At 43.1% G+C, this 15,584-nt stretch overlaps 2 protein-coding genes across 2 annotated transcripts in view; both read right to left on the bottom strand.

The window, feature by feature from the left end:
- Positions 1 to 1,077: 1,077 nt before the first annotated feature.
- bloc1s4 (biogenesis of lysosomal organelles complex-1, subunit 4, cappuccino) lies at positions 1,078 to 5,415 on the bottom strand. The gene is made up of 5 exons (XM_047604892.1): positions 4,347 to 5,415; positions 3,077 to 3,148; positions 2,886 to 2,987; positions 2,271 to 2,405; positions 1,078 to 2,151 (listed from the first exon to the last, which is right to left on the bottom strand). Exons 1-5 carry the CDS (start codon positions 4,662 to 4,664, stop codon positions 2,053 to 2,055), a joined length of 726 nt encoding a protein of 241 aa, XP_047460848.1. The 5' UTR covers positions 4,665 to 5,415; the 3' UTR covers positions 1,078 to 2,052.
- A 1,532-nt stretch (positions 5,416 to 6,947) lies between these two features.
- pard6gb (par-6 family cell polarity regulator gamma b) overlaps positions 6,948 to 15,584 on the bottom strand; it is a 30,696-nt gene continuing 22,059 nt past the window's right edge. Inside the window, exon 3 of the mRNA XM_047604891.1 lies at positions 6,948 to 8,605. Within this exon, the coding sequence (XP_047460847.1) occupies positions 7,503 to 8,605 (1,103 nt within the window). The 3' untranslated portion in view covers positions 6,948 to 7,502. The remainder of the gene's footprint in view (positions 8,606 to 15,584) is intronic.

The following is a 15,584-nucleotide window of genomic DNA, read 5'->3' as shown; positions in this document are numbered from 1 at the left end:
AACAAATACGCATAATTTCTGTCGTGCTCGATTTTCTGTTGTTCCTGCAAATGCCCCCTTAAATAAATAAAATGTATAATCGCATGTGTGGCACAATATGCCACACAAAATGGTGACAAAAATGGGCAAACATCGAACAAATTAGTTATAAGGTCATTTTTTAAAATCAATATTGAGAATTCTTCAAATATATATGTAAGCCTGTTATTTTTTTTATGTAATATTTTGTTCATGATGATCAAGACACCCTTTTATTTTACATCTGTGGCAATTTTAACTGTTTAGCGCTGTATTAGTAATGAAGTATGTCAATAATGAGGTTCACTCTAGTTAGTTGTATCTATAGTTAGCCTGTACAGTTATATATATGAGTAGCAGTATTTATTTGTTCATTGCAAAGACAGCTTTTGTACTTACTTCCTGTGTAGTCGTAAATATCAGTGACAGCATAGATTTACGCAGTGTTCATTCACAGTATAGTTAAAAGTTCCATTTTTAGTTTCAGTGAATCTTCTGTTTATAAAATATTTTTATATTCTGTGACCTAACATGTAGTGGAGTAGATAGAGTAGTGCAGCAGTAATAGTAGTTGCTGTGTGTGTCTCTTGTCAGCATACTGTATATGTAGTTCAGTGGGACAAGTTGAAACAGTAATTATAAAAGAAGACTGTGCTACGAGGCCATTTGAACATTCATTTCATTATCATTTTTTTTTAATTATTCAAGCCATCTAATAAATCAAAGCCACTATCAACTTAAGATCAAGAAAATCCTGCTTGCTTTAGACAACGGCCCTTTTGTTTCCACACAGGTTGTGAGTATGCTATTCATGTCTTTACACGTTGAGTCCTGAAGATTGAGAGAAAGAGCCGAGTTTTTCCTGCTTCCCTCCGGCTGTGACTAACTTATGACTCCAGTGCAAGCTGAGCAATGAGAGATGGACTCAGGGCTGTAGGAGTCTTTAAACTGCGCGTCCTCCCATCTCTTCCATGTCAGTACAAATTAAAAAAAGACATGATAAATCAACAAAGGGTGCAATTTGACAAAAATAATGAGGAACATGCAACAAAGACTTTTTCTCAAATACATTTTCTTTTATTTTAAAAATGTAAACCTAAATTAACATAGAAATGAAACATTTTTAGCAACTATTTTTTGGCAAATAATCAATAGTATAATCAATACATAACATCACTGAATACATCTGGCTGAAAGGGAAAGGGCCACATCATCTCTTAGTTACAGTTTACTCCCAAAGGCGGATCCAGTTATTTAGCTTAAAGGCTAAACAGCTTCATCCCTGGCTCAAGACTTTGATTCATCGGATGGTGTCCTGTGAAATGAAAACAACTCATCTAAAGTGTGCTTTTGCTCTTTTGAAAAGGTGCCATCAGAGATGTAGCAAAGACGTGTGTCAGGGAGGCAGCTGTCATCCACAGCAAGTAAGATAAGGCTAGAAATAAAATGTATATTTGAAATGGAAGACTTTAAATGTTTAAATGCTTTAAATTGGATAAGATCAATATTGCTTGGGGAGAGTAATGAGACATACACAAATGCAAATAAGCGTGCAGGTCTTTACAAACACCATTAACAGGAATGTAAGGTATAAAAAAAAAAAAAAGCTGGGTTTATTCTTCTTGTATTACATCTAAAGATCTTTACAGCTCTTCCTATCGTACCGTCGTCTTGTGTCCTATCGTTAAGTTGGACGACTTTGCCCTCCAGACTTGTCACCCACCAGACTGACGCAGTTTCCTTCGTAATCAGTGAAAATGAAAATCACAGAAATAAGACCAATTTAGGCACTTTTAAAATCATTTTGCTACAGTCCAGTGCTTGTTGCTGCCAGGAAAACGACACTCAAAAAAAGCAGAATGTCTTCACGCACTTGACTTCCAGTGACTTGTTCAGAAAGGCTACTATTGCTTCGTTGAGGCCACTGCACCAATAGGTCCTCTGGTGATGGATGGCAGTTAAAGTTGTCTGTACAGTTTCACTCAACAGGCCTCTGAGGTTAGAACCAAGTTCTGTTTTGAACGTCCTGCTTCGTCACTGTTCGGGCTGAGATGTGAAATAATCGTCTGTCCGGAACACACTGGGGACCTCTTGACGCTGATGTGATGATGGTCTCCTCGGGCTTCCTGGTTTCTGTCAATGAATTAGCACAAATTAAACCTGATTTTAAAACAGCACTGGATTGAGAAGAATTAAACTGCAACAAATGATGCAAACATTACAAGTTTACAAGTACACAAATGGGCCGTTACATTTAAAAATCCAGGGACACTCATTGTACGGAGGATCTTCTTGAAAGTGCCCGGTAGTGTTCCTAGTTCACCCTCTGCCTGCGTGACCTGCTCCTCCATTGCGTTGACGTTGGCTCCCACCATCTTTACAAAGGCCTGCAGGCACACCACAACAACACAGCAAAAGGTTGATAAAATGACGGTTCTTTGCAAAATCATTATGCACCGGGAAATGCAATTTCACTAAAAGCAACACCACAAAATGGAACATTGAAACGGGTCAATTTGGCAGCCAGCTGGAAAAAATAAAGAGAAAGTACGTCCTGACTGTCCTCCACATGAGGAAATAGAAATGACAAAATAGGAAGTGGACAAACAGTAAAACATTTTATTTGTTCTTATGGAGAGGATATTATGTTCAATTAATTATCTGTAACAATGCTACATAAAATCATCTTTACTATACGTTACAACTCATCACACAGCCGGTTTCATACTAATTTCAGTTCAGAACAGAGGTGCTTCTTGCAGTGGCCTTTAAGCACAGGATGCTTTTCAATTGTGCAATACAAAAGCACGAAATACATATTTTGAATAGAGCAGTGCAAACCACGCCAAGTTAAAATGGACACTTACTTCCAAATTGTCAATTTTTCTGTATATCTGTCTCATTTCATCAGACTTCTGCTGGATTTGAGGTAGGTTTTCGTTCACTATCTGGGAGGTATCATTACGAATCTGGAGACAAAGCACACACACAAAAAAAATGGAGTTACGCATGAGATTCGAACAGCAATTTAACCGTTTCATGACCTGACCTAGCTTACCATATCCAGCATGCCAACGAACTCATCTACCCTCGTCAGCATTTCTTCCAAGCTTTTCTCCAAGCACAGGATCTAGAAGAGACAATGTCACAAGAAAAGGTCATCCAACGCTCCACGCAAACTTCGCAACAACAACGCTGCTGCCGATTGCACATAAAGCACCAGCTTCAGCTGAAATTTAATACATTTAAAATGTGTCAGGATTAACTGCTGTGTGAAAACACACGGGCCTTTGTTTTCATATGGAGCCAGCTCACTGTGTCAGTCTACAAAACTGCCTGCTGTCATGCATATCCACTTAATGTCGACTCATGAGCGACACTGGTCAGTCAACAAGCACAAGTAAAGCATGTGTCAGCGGCTGCAAATGCAGTCACCATCTGAAATGAAGACACGTGACACTTCTGGAGTTGTGTGACCATGTTATGTCACAAATGAATTATTTGGAGTACAGGCCACGCACTTGTGAGACAGAAATTAGGGGAGAAGTCACAAGGCTTGCAGTCGAATCTGTGTCAGACCTTGACCACAATGACCTCTGACTCTAAAAATCCATAGACTCAGTTTTACGTTTGACTACAGTTATTGGCAGCTCCACTTTGACTTGAGCCGTTATATGTGGAATGACTTGATATGGAAATAAATTACATTTTCCTAATAATTTCCTTCTATAAATGTGGGGGACTCATAAGTAAAAGACAGAAAGGGCATAACAGATACCTATTATAGCAACTCAGTGCCAAAGTTATGTTTAAACTCCTTCTAAAGGTGATTTTTATGTTTTGTAAATTACCTATACTGTTTAAAAAATAGATTATGTTTGGTAAAGAGTACATAATGCCTTAAATACTAACTTTAGGATTTGGACTTAACGAGAAAAGCTTTACAGACTTAACGACATAGTTTTTAATGGGTTTATTTCAGCTCTGCCAAAAACTTGACAGTGGAATTAGCATAATGCAGGTGTTGCCATGGTGATACATAAAGGAAAGCCAATCACGTCAATGCATTTCACTTCCGGTTGGTCAAGAATTCACGCTAGCAATGTAAAGCAAGTAAAAACCAGAGATAAATCGAGCTCATTAAAGGTCTCAGACAACTTGCAAACAAATAACGTTTTATGCAATCGCTTTTTTGGAGGTACAAGATCAAAGTGGAACTGCCGAAATGTATTGGCAAGCTGCGCAGGGTTTCTAAATGTCAGCACTGCATGTAGCCAAATCATAAAGAGAGAAGCTAACGTGCTCCCCTTTCAACCAGCGACACAAACCTCTTCTCCAGCTGTCGCCCTGACGTAGGAGGAGTAATTGAGCACGGTGTGTCTCAGGACTTCGTCGTCCTGCTCTGGGCTGTGCGGCTCGGTTGTGCCCGGCTCTGCTGCTCCGTCGAGGCTCGGGCTTTGGGAAATAACATTAGCTGCAGCTCCGAAGCTGGGGCTCTGCGACACGGTGCCGCTGCTGAGGATTTCGCTCACCATGGACAAACTGCTCGCACTTTGAGACACGATGCCGCTGTCTCTGCTTATCTCGGCGCTGGACTCCTCAAGCGGGGACAGAAGGCCCACCCTGTCAATCCGTTGATGGTCCATGTCGCCTGTGTGTGTGTCTGTGTTTTATTTTCTCATCTATCGCTGTGTTTTGCCTTCTCGTCGACTGACTGGGTCACGTGGGTCGCCTAGTGGACGGTTACTCGCAAGGGTCAAAATTGCTGAAGTTCACAACATAGCCATTCGTGAGGGGGGGAAATAGGAATCAAATCGTTATGTTTCATGAGGCTTAAAATGATTTTTTTTACCTGTTAAACCCGGCCATCAAGTTGAGCCTGTTAACAAAATATTGCTCAAACAAATTAAATTACAGCAACTTCATGCACCAGCAACTGCAGCTGTGCAATTGGAGATTCAAAGTACCACACTTTCATCAGTCACTGAGAAATTTATTCAATCTACTTCTGCCTCTTCTACAAGCTTAATAGCATTGTCTATTGTGACCACTTATGACATAGCATTTTCAAAAAAGACTGCAACTCCAACTAAATAGATGTTCAACCAAGAAATCGCATTTCTAGTTTGCATGTGTAATAGATAAGACATAAAATGAGAGGAGGTAGAGGGGTTATATTTCAGCTTTTTGTCTGTAAGTGTATGATGGAAAAAAAAAATAATTTTTTCTTTCTCATCTGTGACCCTAATACTCTTTCATACACCTCAGATGAAACTGAGGTGTATGGATTTAATTGAATGGAAAGTGAAAACCACAAACAGATTTCTAAATGCAAAAAAGCAATAGTTTAGATTTATTTTTTAAGTAGTTTGAAACTATTTTGAAGACTGACAAGAGTACAGGCTCACCGCCCAGGGTGTTAAGAGATGTCACTTTAATAAGTAAACAAAATACATAAGAGGTGATGCCTGACAGTTTGAAGTGTAATCTCTATTGTGTTTAAACTGTATACACCCTCTTACACACATCAAGGATTCTTGCAACTGAAAAAATATTGTTCATTCAGTTTTACATTTCTAAGACTTACCATGTCAATTCAATCTTGACCAGCAGGTGGCAGCCAGAATTACTGCATAACAATGAACTTTGATGTTTTTTTTAAATGTGTGATGCAGGGGAATAAGTTCCGTGTTAAAAGGTTCATCATGCCTTTCCCTACAGAACATATCTGTCAGAAACAATTAGTTGTATTAGTTGTCAAAGCTAAGTTTTTTGAGTGGAGACATAGCAATACATTTCTATTAATGTATGACAGGCATTTGCACATGATCTCCACTTCACACAAGAATTCCACAATTATCTGCAGGACATACATCTGTGTCACATGTGAGGAACGTAGTCCTTTCACACATTAGTGGGAAAACTATTTTTAACCACAGGCCCTTCTGCATCTGACCCAACTCTGCGGATAAAAAGACACACACAGCAAAGTTGTGACAGTCAAGATCCCACTAAATCCACAACATGTTGGTTGGAGGCTGCAGACTAGGAGGTGATCTATTAACTGTTTGAGCAGTGTGGCATCCTGGGTAAACAAAGCAGACAAACATTCATTAGCAAAGAGGCTAAAGATGTTTGCTGCCACTGGAGGGCCGTGACACAGCTGCATTCCTGGTGCCTGTCTAGGTTTGAATCACCGGCTACAGCTAAAAAAACAAATCACAATAAAGTCTGGCTGCAGCCGACCAAAGGAATTCATCCTTCAGACTGCATTTGCCTTAACGTTGTGATGTCTACAGAAAGTTATTTAGTAGAAATCTGACCTTGAGGTGTTCTTACCCTCGCCTTCGAGATGAATGCCACCTCCAACAGGCACGGGCCTGTTGCATTAAACTGAGATTTACGTGATTGGAATGAGGTGACGATGAAACGGTTGTAGTCATCGGATAATCGGTGTGGTTTTACATACGTGAATATAGCTTTGTTGCAGCTTCGCAGTCATCTCTTTTTCAAACTTCCAGAAATTTCCAGGGAAAGCTAAGTTACAACATGTTTCGCGATTATAAATTCCTGTTTAACCGATGCTGCTGTTGAAGAATCTGGGATGTCAGCCCTTCTTAGGATATAAGGTGTCGGTCATGAATTGAGAGAAGAGCTTCTGACTTTCTGGTTTTTGAGGGACCTGAAACCAAATCGTAATGTTTCATGGGACTTTATGTGTTTTTTTCCCCTGCAAAACCCAACATTAAGTTGAGGCTGTCTTCACAACATTGCTCAAACTAATTAAATTACAGCAACCCACAACTGTGCACAAACAGCTCTGTGGCAACTAGCGCTGCATGTTTGTCATGTCCATTGTGACCAACTACGACAGATTCACACACAAGACTGCAACTCCAACTGAATAAATGCTCAGCCAAGACATCACATTTCTAGTTTGCATAAGTAAAAGACAGAATAATTTATTGAAACAGATACAAGAATTTGATCACAATCATCAATGCATAAAAGACCTATTAAAAAAAAAACATACTCTACACAGCATTTTATCAGAATATAAGAAATATAGATTTACTCTTTAAAAAAACATCCATAAGCAACCCCAAGTTGGTCCCAGTAATAAGAATTGAAACGATCTTAATATAAGTGGTCACTAAGTAACTGTATCAGATTGTAGGTGCGTCCAGAACTCCTCAGATGCAGAGGACGTGCCTAAAAACAGTTATTTGTTCTGATGCTTTTTGCAAACATACACATCTTTTCCACGTAAGACAAAGAGGACTTAAAATACAAGAAATATATACACAATACAATTTCCATGTATGCAATTTCCTATTGTCAATCATCTTGTAAGTGTTACACAATTAGTATGTATCAAAACGCACACATGCTCATACTGATCTGGCCTGATGTTCCAGTTTTAGTCTCTGAGCAGCCGGGATGTTTGTGTCTCTGTGATTTTTTTATTTTTTTTTTGTTAAGTATTATAGGGTGATGACGGTGCCATCCTCCTCCACCCCTCCCCTGGGAAGCGCGAGACTGTGCCGTGGGTCCGATTTCAGTGAGCTGAGGATTTTGTGCAGACTTCCGTTGCTCTGGCGTAGGGCTGGGTTGCTGCTGTGATGCGGGGGCTGTGCGTGGTGGTGGCTGTGCTGGGAGTGTTGGAGGTTCAGGTCTCTGTGGAGCTGGTAGCTAAGGCTGCTCTGTTGGTGGTGGTGGTGGTGGTGTTGTTGTTGGTGGTGGTGGTGTTGGTGGTGGTGGTGAGACCCTCCGTTAAGACTCGTCTGCGAATGGAAGGAGGCGGTGGAAATCACGGAAGACGGACGCGTGGGAGGGCTCGGAGGCGCCGCTGGGCCTGAGGCCGTCGTCGGAGTCTGCTGGTGCGTGCGGGACACGCTGGACGCCAGGGAAGCATTGGACCTCTGCGATGGCCGCTTGAGGCTGCTCTCAATGACAATATCTGCGTCCTCGTCGCTCTCCAGGTCGTCTTGGTAACCGTGCGCTCCGGATAACGTCCCCCCTACTGAGGCCACGGACAGAGTTGGGTAACCGGTTGACCCGCTGCTGTCGGAAGACTGTCCCGAGCTGCCGGAGATCCTGCTACCGCGGACCACATTGTTGCGCTGGTTCACCGGCTTCACGGTCACGATCAGGTTGTGGCTGTTGGCGATCATCATATCCGTTACCTGATCTAAGGACTTCCCGGTCACCTCAATGCCGTTCACCTCCAGCACCTCATCGTTGACCGCCAGCAGCCCGGTGCTCTCCGCCAACCCTCCGGGCACCAGCCGGGATATGAAGATACCCGGGACCTTCTCCAGGCCATGCGGCGTCACGCGAACGCTGGTGCCATCCCGGATGTAAAAGCCGAGGGGCTTGTCTGAGCCGTGGCGATAGAGGCGAACTCGGCGGTGCGATTCTGGCAGGATGTCCACGTCGATGATGGAGGAGACGGGCCGGAAGTCCCGCGGCATGCCAATGTGGATGTGAGGACGCTTGCGGTTGACGTCGTTGTTGCGCAGCGCGACCACCGCCTTCTTCTTACGAGTTAATGTGTTGGTGCCGAAGTTAGCGTAGTCGACCTCTTCTGCAAAGGAAAACAAAAGAAGAGACAGTTAATTAGTGGTGATCCTTAACGTGACAGTGACACATGTCTAGAGCCTCAGTTCTTCCATGTGTATTATCTCACAGCACCTAAAGAAATAAGAAGTTTGCAAGAGCACGATTTCTCTGCTAGAACTACAAAACCTGTACTTGATCTATTTTATTATTTACCTCACCTTTAAACCAAACCACCTGCCTCACAAACCCAACAACCTTTGATCAAACTATGCACAGATGTGGTTGAGAAGGTTTTTCCAGTCCCAGACCTGCTAATCATTTATACAGTGTACATTCCACACGTGACATAACTGTTGTGCTTTAAAGCTTTAAAAAGGGCCTTACTAGCGATACAATGACGAACCCATGTAAGAAAAATCAGATTCACATGGTGCTATTACTGAGAGCGTGTGTGTGTGTGCTCATGTTCATATGAACCGCTGACTGTGCAGAGCATTCCTGTGCTGACAGAGGCGACCCACCCTTCTGCTACCAAGCAGCAGCTGTAGAGATTCACAGTTCCTGCACCGAGACACACAGGCACGTAAACAAAACGACCCTCCGTGCAAGCGTAGAACTGTGCATTAAACATATAAAGAAAAAATTAAATGCTCCCTGCACTTTTTAGAGCCAATTAAACGTCGACAGTCCTCCCAACTCAATCCATTAGAGACCTCAAAGGAATACAAGACAATACAGTGTGGAAAGAATGAGCTCGGAGGGAAGATCGCGGTAGCGTGGTAATCTCGGCGAAAAGTCTGACGTCTGGAACCGCAGGTTTTAGGGCAATCGATGAAAACAATGAAAGCCTTTATTGTGGACAATAAAGGCTTTCAAACTAAAATAACACAGCCACTGCAAAACACGCACTTAGATGAAATAGGGGACAAAAGGATGAGAACGCTCCAGAGTTGTCGTACTTGGTGATAAATGACTGAACGCATTAATTTACTCGTTTTTCTAACGTAAAGTGTGTTGGAGAGAGAAAAAGAAGCAGTGCTCCGTGCTGAATAAATAACTTGATGGCCCTCTAATCTTCTTTTCTCAGGCAAGGCAGGAAATCTGGACATGGTGAGGCCTGACATGACAGGAAGCGAAGGTCCCCAGGCGGGAGCATCAGCTCCTGCGCCTCCATGACAATGAGTCATATTTGCCCTCCTGTGTGGACACCTTTTTTTGTGTGTGTGTGTGTGTGTGTGTGTGTGTGTGTGTTGTGTGCCGTGGGGGGTTCGGCCTGGATGAGTGGGCAGCCCAAGGTAATATTTGGCCTCGTCTTCAAACGCTGAAATAAGCGCGGAGTCCAGCTGGCCGCTCGCCCCTCCAGCCTCGGAGGAGGGCGGGCGTCTGCCATGCAGCTCCCTACGCAGCGCTGACTCAGCATTAGTATACGTCGCATTCCTCCACCACCTCCTCGGGCGGCAGAGTGTTGACCAAGCAGTGGCATGTTTTTAGCAAAAGAAATGCACTCAACGTCCTGTTGAAAAGCGTGTCCACACTGTCGGACAAAAAAGAGGCAGCCTGTGGGGCGGGAGCCAGTAGCGCCTTTGACCACAGTGCACGCGGAGAATGGGCAAAGAGGAAATTGGGGGGAAAGAGAAACAAACAAAAATAGGAATGACAAATGAGTGCTGGTGAAATAATGGATTGACGTCTCTTGGCATGGCATGAAGTAACGTTGTCAAGAGCTCAGACTCGAGCTTAGCTTCTAATCCAAAAGTGTCAGATAAAAAAGAAAAAAAAAGACGTGCTATTTAAGCAAAACCTTCGTAATATCATCCAATTAAAGCGCACAGTACTCTTAGTTTACTAAGCATGTTGCGGCAGAAGCTGATTTGATCGAATCCAGATTAGGCATTTGCTACAGGGCTGGAATTTCTGCCACAAGTGCAAGTTTCTCTGATGGGAACCACATTGGAGGCGATCGCAGCAGAGTCTCATTACAGGTCTTTGGTGCAACACCCTCCTTCCACACCCGCACCTCAGTCTGGAACCAACGGCACGCCACGGAGTGCGCTGCATCACCCGGGCGCACGCCGCCGGGACAGATGATCTTTCAGTCAGAAATTTGGAGTTTACAACTATAATTATGCGTTTCGCGCGTAACGCCTCACAGCTGCAATGCAAAACCCATTTAGAAGCATATGTTGCTTTAATTTGATTTAAGGAACATGGAAATGAATGGGGGAATGGGGTGTGTCCCATACGAGGACGTGGGGCTCAAAATCCAACGCAAATACTGCATTTTAAATGCCCCATTGACGCCCTCTCTTTCTAGCTACGTAATTAACAATAATGACAAATAGTCTTTCTAAAAGCAACAACAAACAAATAAAAATCACATACATGACAAGACTGACAAGGCTGAAGGTTACGCAAATTGCTACTTTTGATTCAATATGGTTATTTTATATTTTTGGAAGTCCTAAACATATCATACATTCCTTTAAAGGCGCTACGGCTAGACTCTGTTTCACTGCTCCGTCCTTTACTAGTAAATTAAATGACTTTGGGGGTTTTGGACCACACACGCATCCCTAAAAAAAGGCTCTGCAGAAACATCATCAACATTTTCCACCAATCTCTTAGCTTATGCTCAATCCAAGAAAATAATCAGTGGATGAACTAGTGGCTGGAGCATCATGAAGATAATCAAATTACAGTGCTGGCAGATGCCAAACAAGTTAGAATGTTGAGTCAGAGAAACAAAAAAACCCTCTCTGTCTGTCTGTCTGTCTGCGTCTGTCTGTCTGCTGCAGGGCTTCGGCTTTATATTTATGATCAGTGCACTCATCCAACTGAGGAGGGTAATTCCATTGCAAAAAAAAAGAAAAAAAAGGCGATGAACGCACACCATAACAGAAATCGTATGTCTTTTCATAAACTGCTGCTTTACAAATAACCACGGAGCTTAGAAAATTACTCTCCTCCCCAAGCACTGATGAAAAAGACTTTCCTAAATCAAACCAAACTCATTTAAAAAAAAAAAAAAAATCAATCATTGCTTCAAAAAGGACGAACTATCAGGTGTCGCCGCTTTCTAGTTCTGCCAAGTCTAGAAGACAAACGCGCACAAAGTGAGCACGTTCCAGTCGATCACACTATGGTTATTGTAACAGCTCCTGACAAACCTAATCCCTGCAGCACCGAAGCATGATGGGTAAGCCATCGTGAACCCGTTGATCAAAGACTGCTGGGGTCACTGCCAGAGATCTGCAGGCGCCACAGCGCATCAGAGCTAAAATATAGAGCCGAGGAACATTTCCTTTCTGTAATTTATTACCAAGTGTGATTTAATCATCACCATTTGGAAAACATAAAAGCAATTTAGGTGACACACACACACACGCACACCTAAGAACACCAACGTGTGCATCTACACAGCAGCTGGTTGCATTTACTTCGACTGAAAGACAGGGAATTGCACTAAAAATCCGAGCAGCAGCTAATCATGAGGCTAAATGCTGACAGAGTTGGAAAAACGTTCAATCACTTAAATAACATGAGAGCTCAAAAAGCCGCGCAGGGTGGATGAGAAATAAGGCCTCGTAGCTGTGGGAAAAGGGATGGTGGGATTTTAAAAACACCGTGATTCCGGAGACGACGCCTAACGCGGCTCCGGGCCTCGCGAGGTCGGGGCGTGAGGTCAGGGGTTAAGAGACGGCTCCTGGGTGACTTCTACGTTCTGCGTCCAGCCGGTGTGTGTCTGTGTGTGTGTGTGTGTGTCTGCCTGCCCGTCTGCACGCTCCGACCCCGAAGGAATGCGGCGGTGAAGGCAGTTGGCGATATCTCCGAACAGGTTGAAGTTCTGCATAACTTCTCGCAAAAGGCCTGGGCCGCTTTGACCCCTCAAACTACTTTGTACTGTGATCCACCACTGGCGCACTTTTAATCTTTTTAATAGTTTTAAGGAGGCCTACCTGAATTCTTAAAAGAAACGACCAATGAGATGCTAGTTAGCGAAATTGTTTTCTTTCTGGTTCTCAGTTGCTGTTAAATGCCTCATGCTGTTAAGCTTCCAAAGCTTAACGGGGGAAAAAAAAAAGAGGAAAAACAGTCTTTATTCCAGTGAAGCCCACCTCTATTAACCGAAGCCGTGAAAAGAGGGCGTTTTAAGGTCCTACTGCTTTTCCAACATCTCCCATAAAAGCCAGGAATCTAAGGGGTTTTATGATCCACCATTAGGACCTTTCTGCACACTTGTTCCTGGCAGGTCTTCTTACGCTCGCTGCTAACTCGACGGAAAACGCACGAGGGAAGTGAAAACAACGCTTCTATTATGACAGAGTGCTTCAAATCCTTTCTAATAATCAGGACGTTCACGTGCGGTGAAATACACATGGTTGAATGGAAGAAATGAATCAACGGGGAATTGGTGCGGCGCACGTGTAAGCCACTTTGAAAGCGGCATCGTGAAAAGGTGGAGGGTTGTAGATAAACACAAGCATTAGCTCCCGGCTTTACTTAAGTGAGCACAAGTAACACAGCCGCCGCAAAACAGCAGCAGCACCATAATCACTACACAAGACGCTCGGGCTAATGATGTTTGCAGAGGTGTTTTGGGGGCGGAGCCACGTGTGATATTTCACACAAGGCTTTGTGAGAGTTGGCAACGTTAACGTTACTTTTTCTTTGTAGTCCGCGTTGGTAATGAGGAGAACAGCAGGACAGGAGAAACCAGAATAGCCTGTATTTTTTAAGATTTGTTTGGTGTTTACATTAAGTGACTAGAATATGTGCATATGTATGAGCCTGTACGAGGAGAAATCCAACTATTTATTTTATTTTTTTTTAATTTCATTACAGTTCAACGTCCATGTAGCCGATTTGATTTGAAAAATTTAATTATTATTTAGCCTGAGTTATACATGATTCTTAGAGTGAAGATGACGGCATCAGCCCCTCAGGGGTGTGACGACTGCTAATGATATTTTCACCCAGTGATACATCCCAACATATGCTAGCAGCTCAGCAAAGGACATTTACAAACCCACAGTGCCTTTAACTCGTTAAGAACTAAACATCCACCCACAGATAAAAAAAAAAAAAAAGAAAAGAAAAGAAAAAAAAAAAAGCTTGCAGTATTTGAATTACCGCAACTCACCAATGGACAAAATTCAAAATGTGGCTGAACACTTTCTGGGAAAAAAAATTCAAAATGCTGCCATTATGGTGATGATGAAGCACCGCTGTTGTCGGCTGGAGGTTGGGGAGCAACGCAAGACCGGGGAGCCCCAGGAAGAGAAAGTTGTTTGGAGGAATGTGTTGGTAAAAATAAAGTCAGTTATACTTTTGAGATGCCACAAAGGCCTTTCAGACAAAAGCACAACTTCCCAGTGTTCAGCCACACTTAAATTTCTGTCATTGGTGCAAACCATTGTGAGTAATGGCTATTCACAAACCACGTGCTTTATCATGTCGCAGACAATCCATTCATCAAAGTAAACAAAAAACGAGACGAAAAGAGTTGGATATTTAAATATATTAAAGAGGCAATTGCAAATATTTCAGTCCTGGCCGATGTGACCAAACCTGTAGTTAATGGTGGTACCGGCGAATGGAGTTTAGCAACGCTGGTCACAGAATTAAGAGTGACAACTTAAAAGTCAGACAATAACTTTCATCATTCATTTGATTAACAGGGCACAGAGAAAGGAAGCTGGAGGTGTGCAGCTCTTCATCTAACAGCTCACTCCGTTACTCGTTTAAATATTCAAAAGTGATCCAGAAAAACAAACAACAACAAAAAAAAGGAGTGGATGGATTTTTGATGAATGAACGGCGGTTAGAGTTAAACTATAAACACATTCCATTTCGTGCGACAACTTCATAATAAAAGCCAGTTCCTGTTTTGCCAGTTAAAGGTTTTTACTGGGAGGCCGCAGCAGTAGGAAAGGTTAGGTTAGCACCAATCTCTGAACACATTAGCTATTGTCACGATCACAATTCAGAATTCTGCGCTTGTATACAAGTATCCGTTATTGTGATATTTAATTACCCTTCACGGCTGCTCCTCTGCAGCTACGCTCACATTTTCAAACCCCGAGCTAAAGGCTATGCTGCTACGCGTGATAACATTTAAGCTCATAACTTTTCTTTTATAACTTTTCTTATTGCTGTACTCAAGTCACTGCACTTTAAAATGGAACCGCTTGGAATTACGCTTTCTTGCTGAGAGTTAGACGAGAAGATTTCGGGTCAGGAGCAGTAGCTTCCCTGGAGTCTCAGCTTTTTATCTGGCAAGTGCTTGAGGCCAAAATAAGTCCCATTTTCCAGCTACTAACCGCCTGCTCGCTGTGGCTTCGTATCCATCGTACAGATGTGAGCGTGGTAGCGGTCTTATCATCCAAGCCTCTGCGTATTTCCCATATACATGTTAAACTGATTTATTTTAGCTAATGAAATGTTTAGAAGTTCGGACAGTCGCGATATATATTCATCAGTTCACTTGTGTGTGATTACGCGGGACTATCTTCTAACCTCCAGCCTGTTGGTTTGTGTATAGCATATCCAGCTACAGTCCATCTAAGTGACATTCCTGCGCCCCAACAACCCCCTCCAGTCCCCATCATGGTCTTCGTCCAAGCGTGACAAAGTGCTTAGTGACAGGAGAGACCATAACCGCTGCAGAGAGGGAGAGACAAGCCACACAGAGAATAGTGAATTGTGCTAGACCCTGCTGCCTTTTGCATTAGGTCACTGGATGCTGTGGCAGTGGGCTTCATTCCTGGGCCCCACAGACAAGACGCGCGCACACACACACACAGACGGACATACACACAGCTTGGAAGCTCGTCGCCGTCTGAACCGGCAGGAAAATGGTATAAAGCAGGACGGGATGAAACAACACGCGACAGCGCAGAGCCTCGCAGGACAAAACGAGATAGCCGAGCACAATGCGTTACAGTAGGCAAGACGTCTCTCCCTTCACCCGCATTTGCATTTCTCTTTTAAGAAAACACTTAATG

The sequence above is a fragment of the Mugil cephalus genome, chromosome 14 (genome assembly GCF_022458985.1).
Source record: "Mugil cephalus isolate CIBA_MC_2020 chromosome 14, CIBA_Mcephalus_1.1, whole genome shotgun sequence".
Classification (NCBI taxonomy): domain Eukaryota; kingdom Metazoa; phylum Chordata; class Actinopteri; order Mugiliformes; family Mugilidae; genus Mugil; species Mugil cephalus.
Note: the sequence above shows the minus strand (reverse complement) of the source record. Positions and strands in the feature narration are given on the sequence as shown.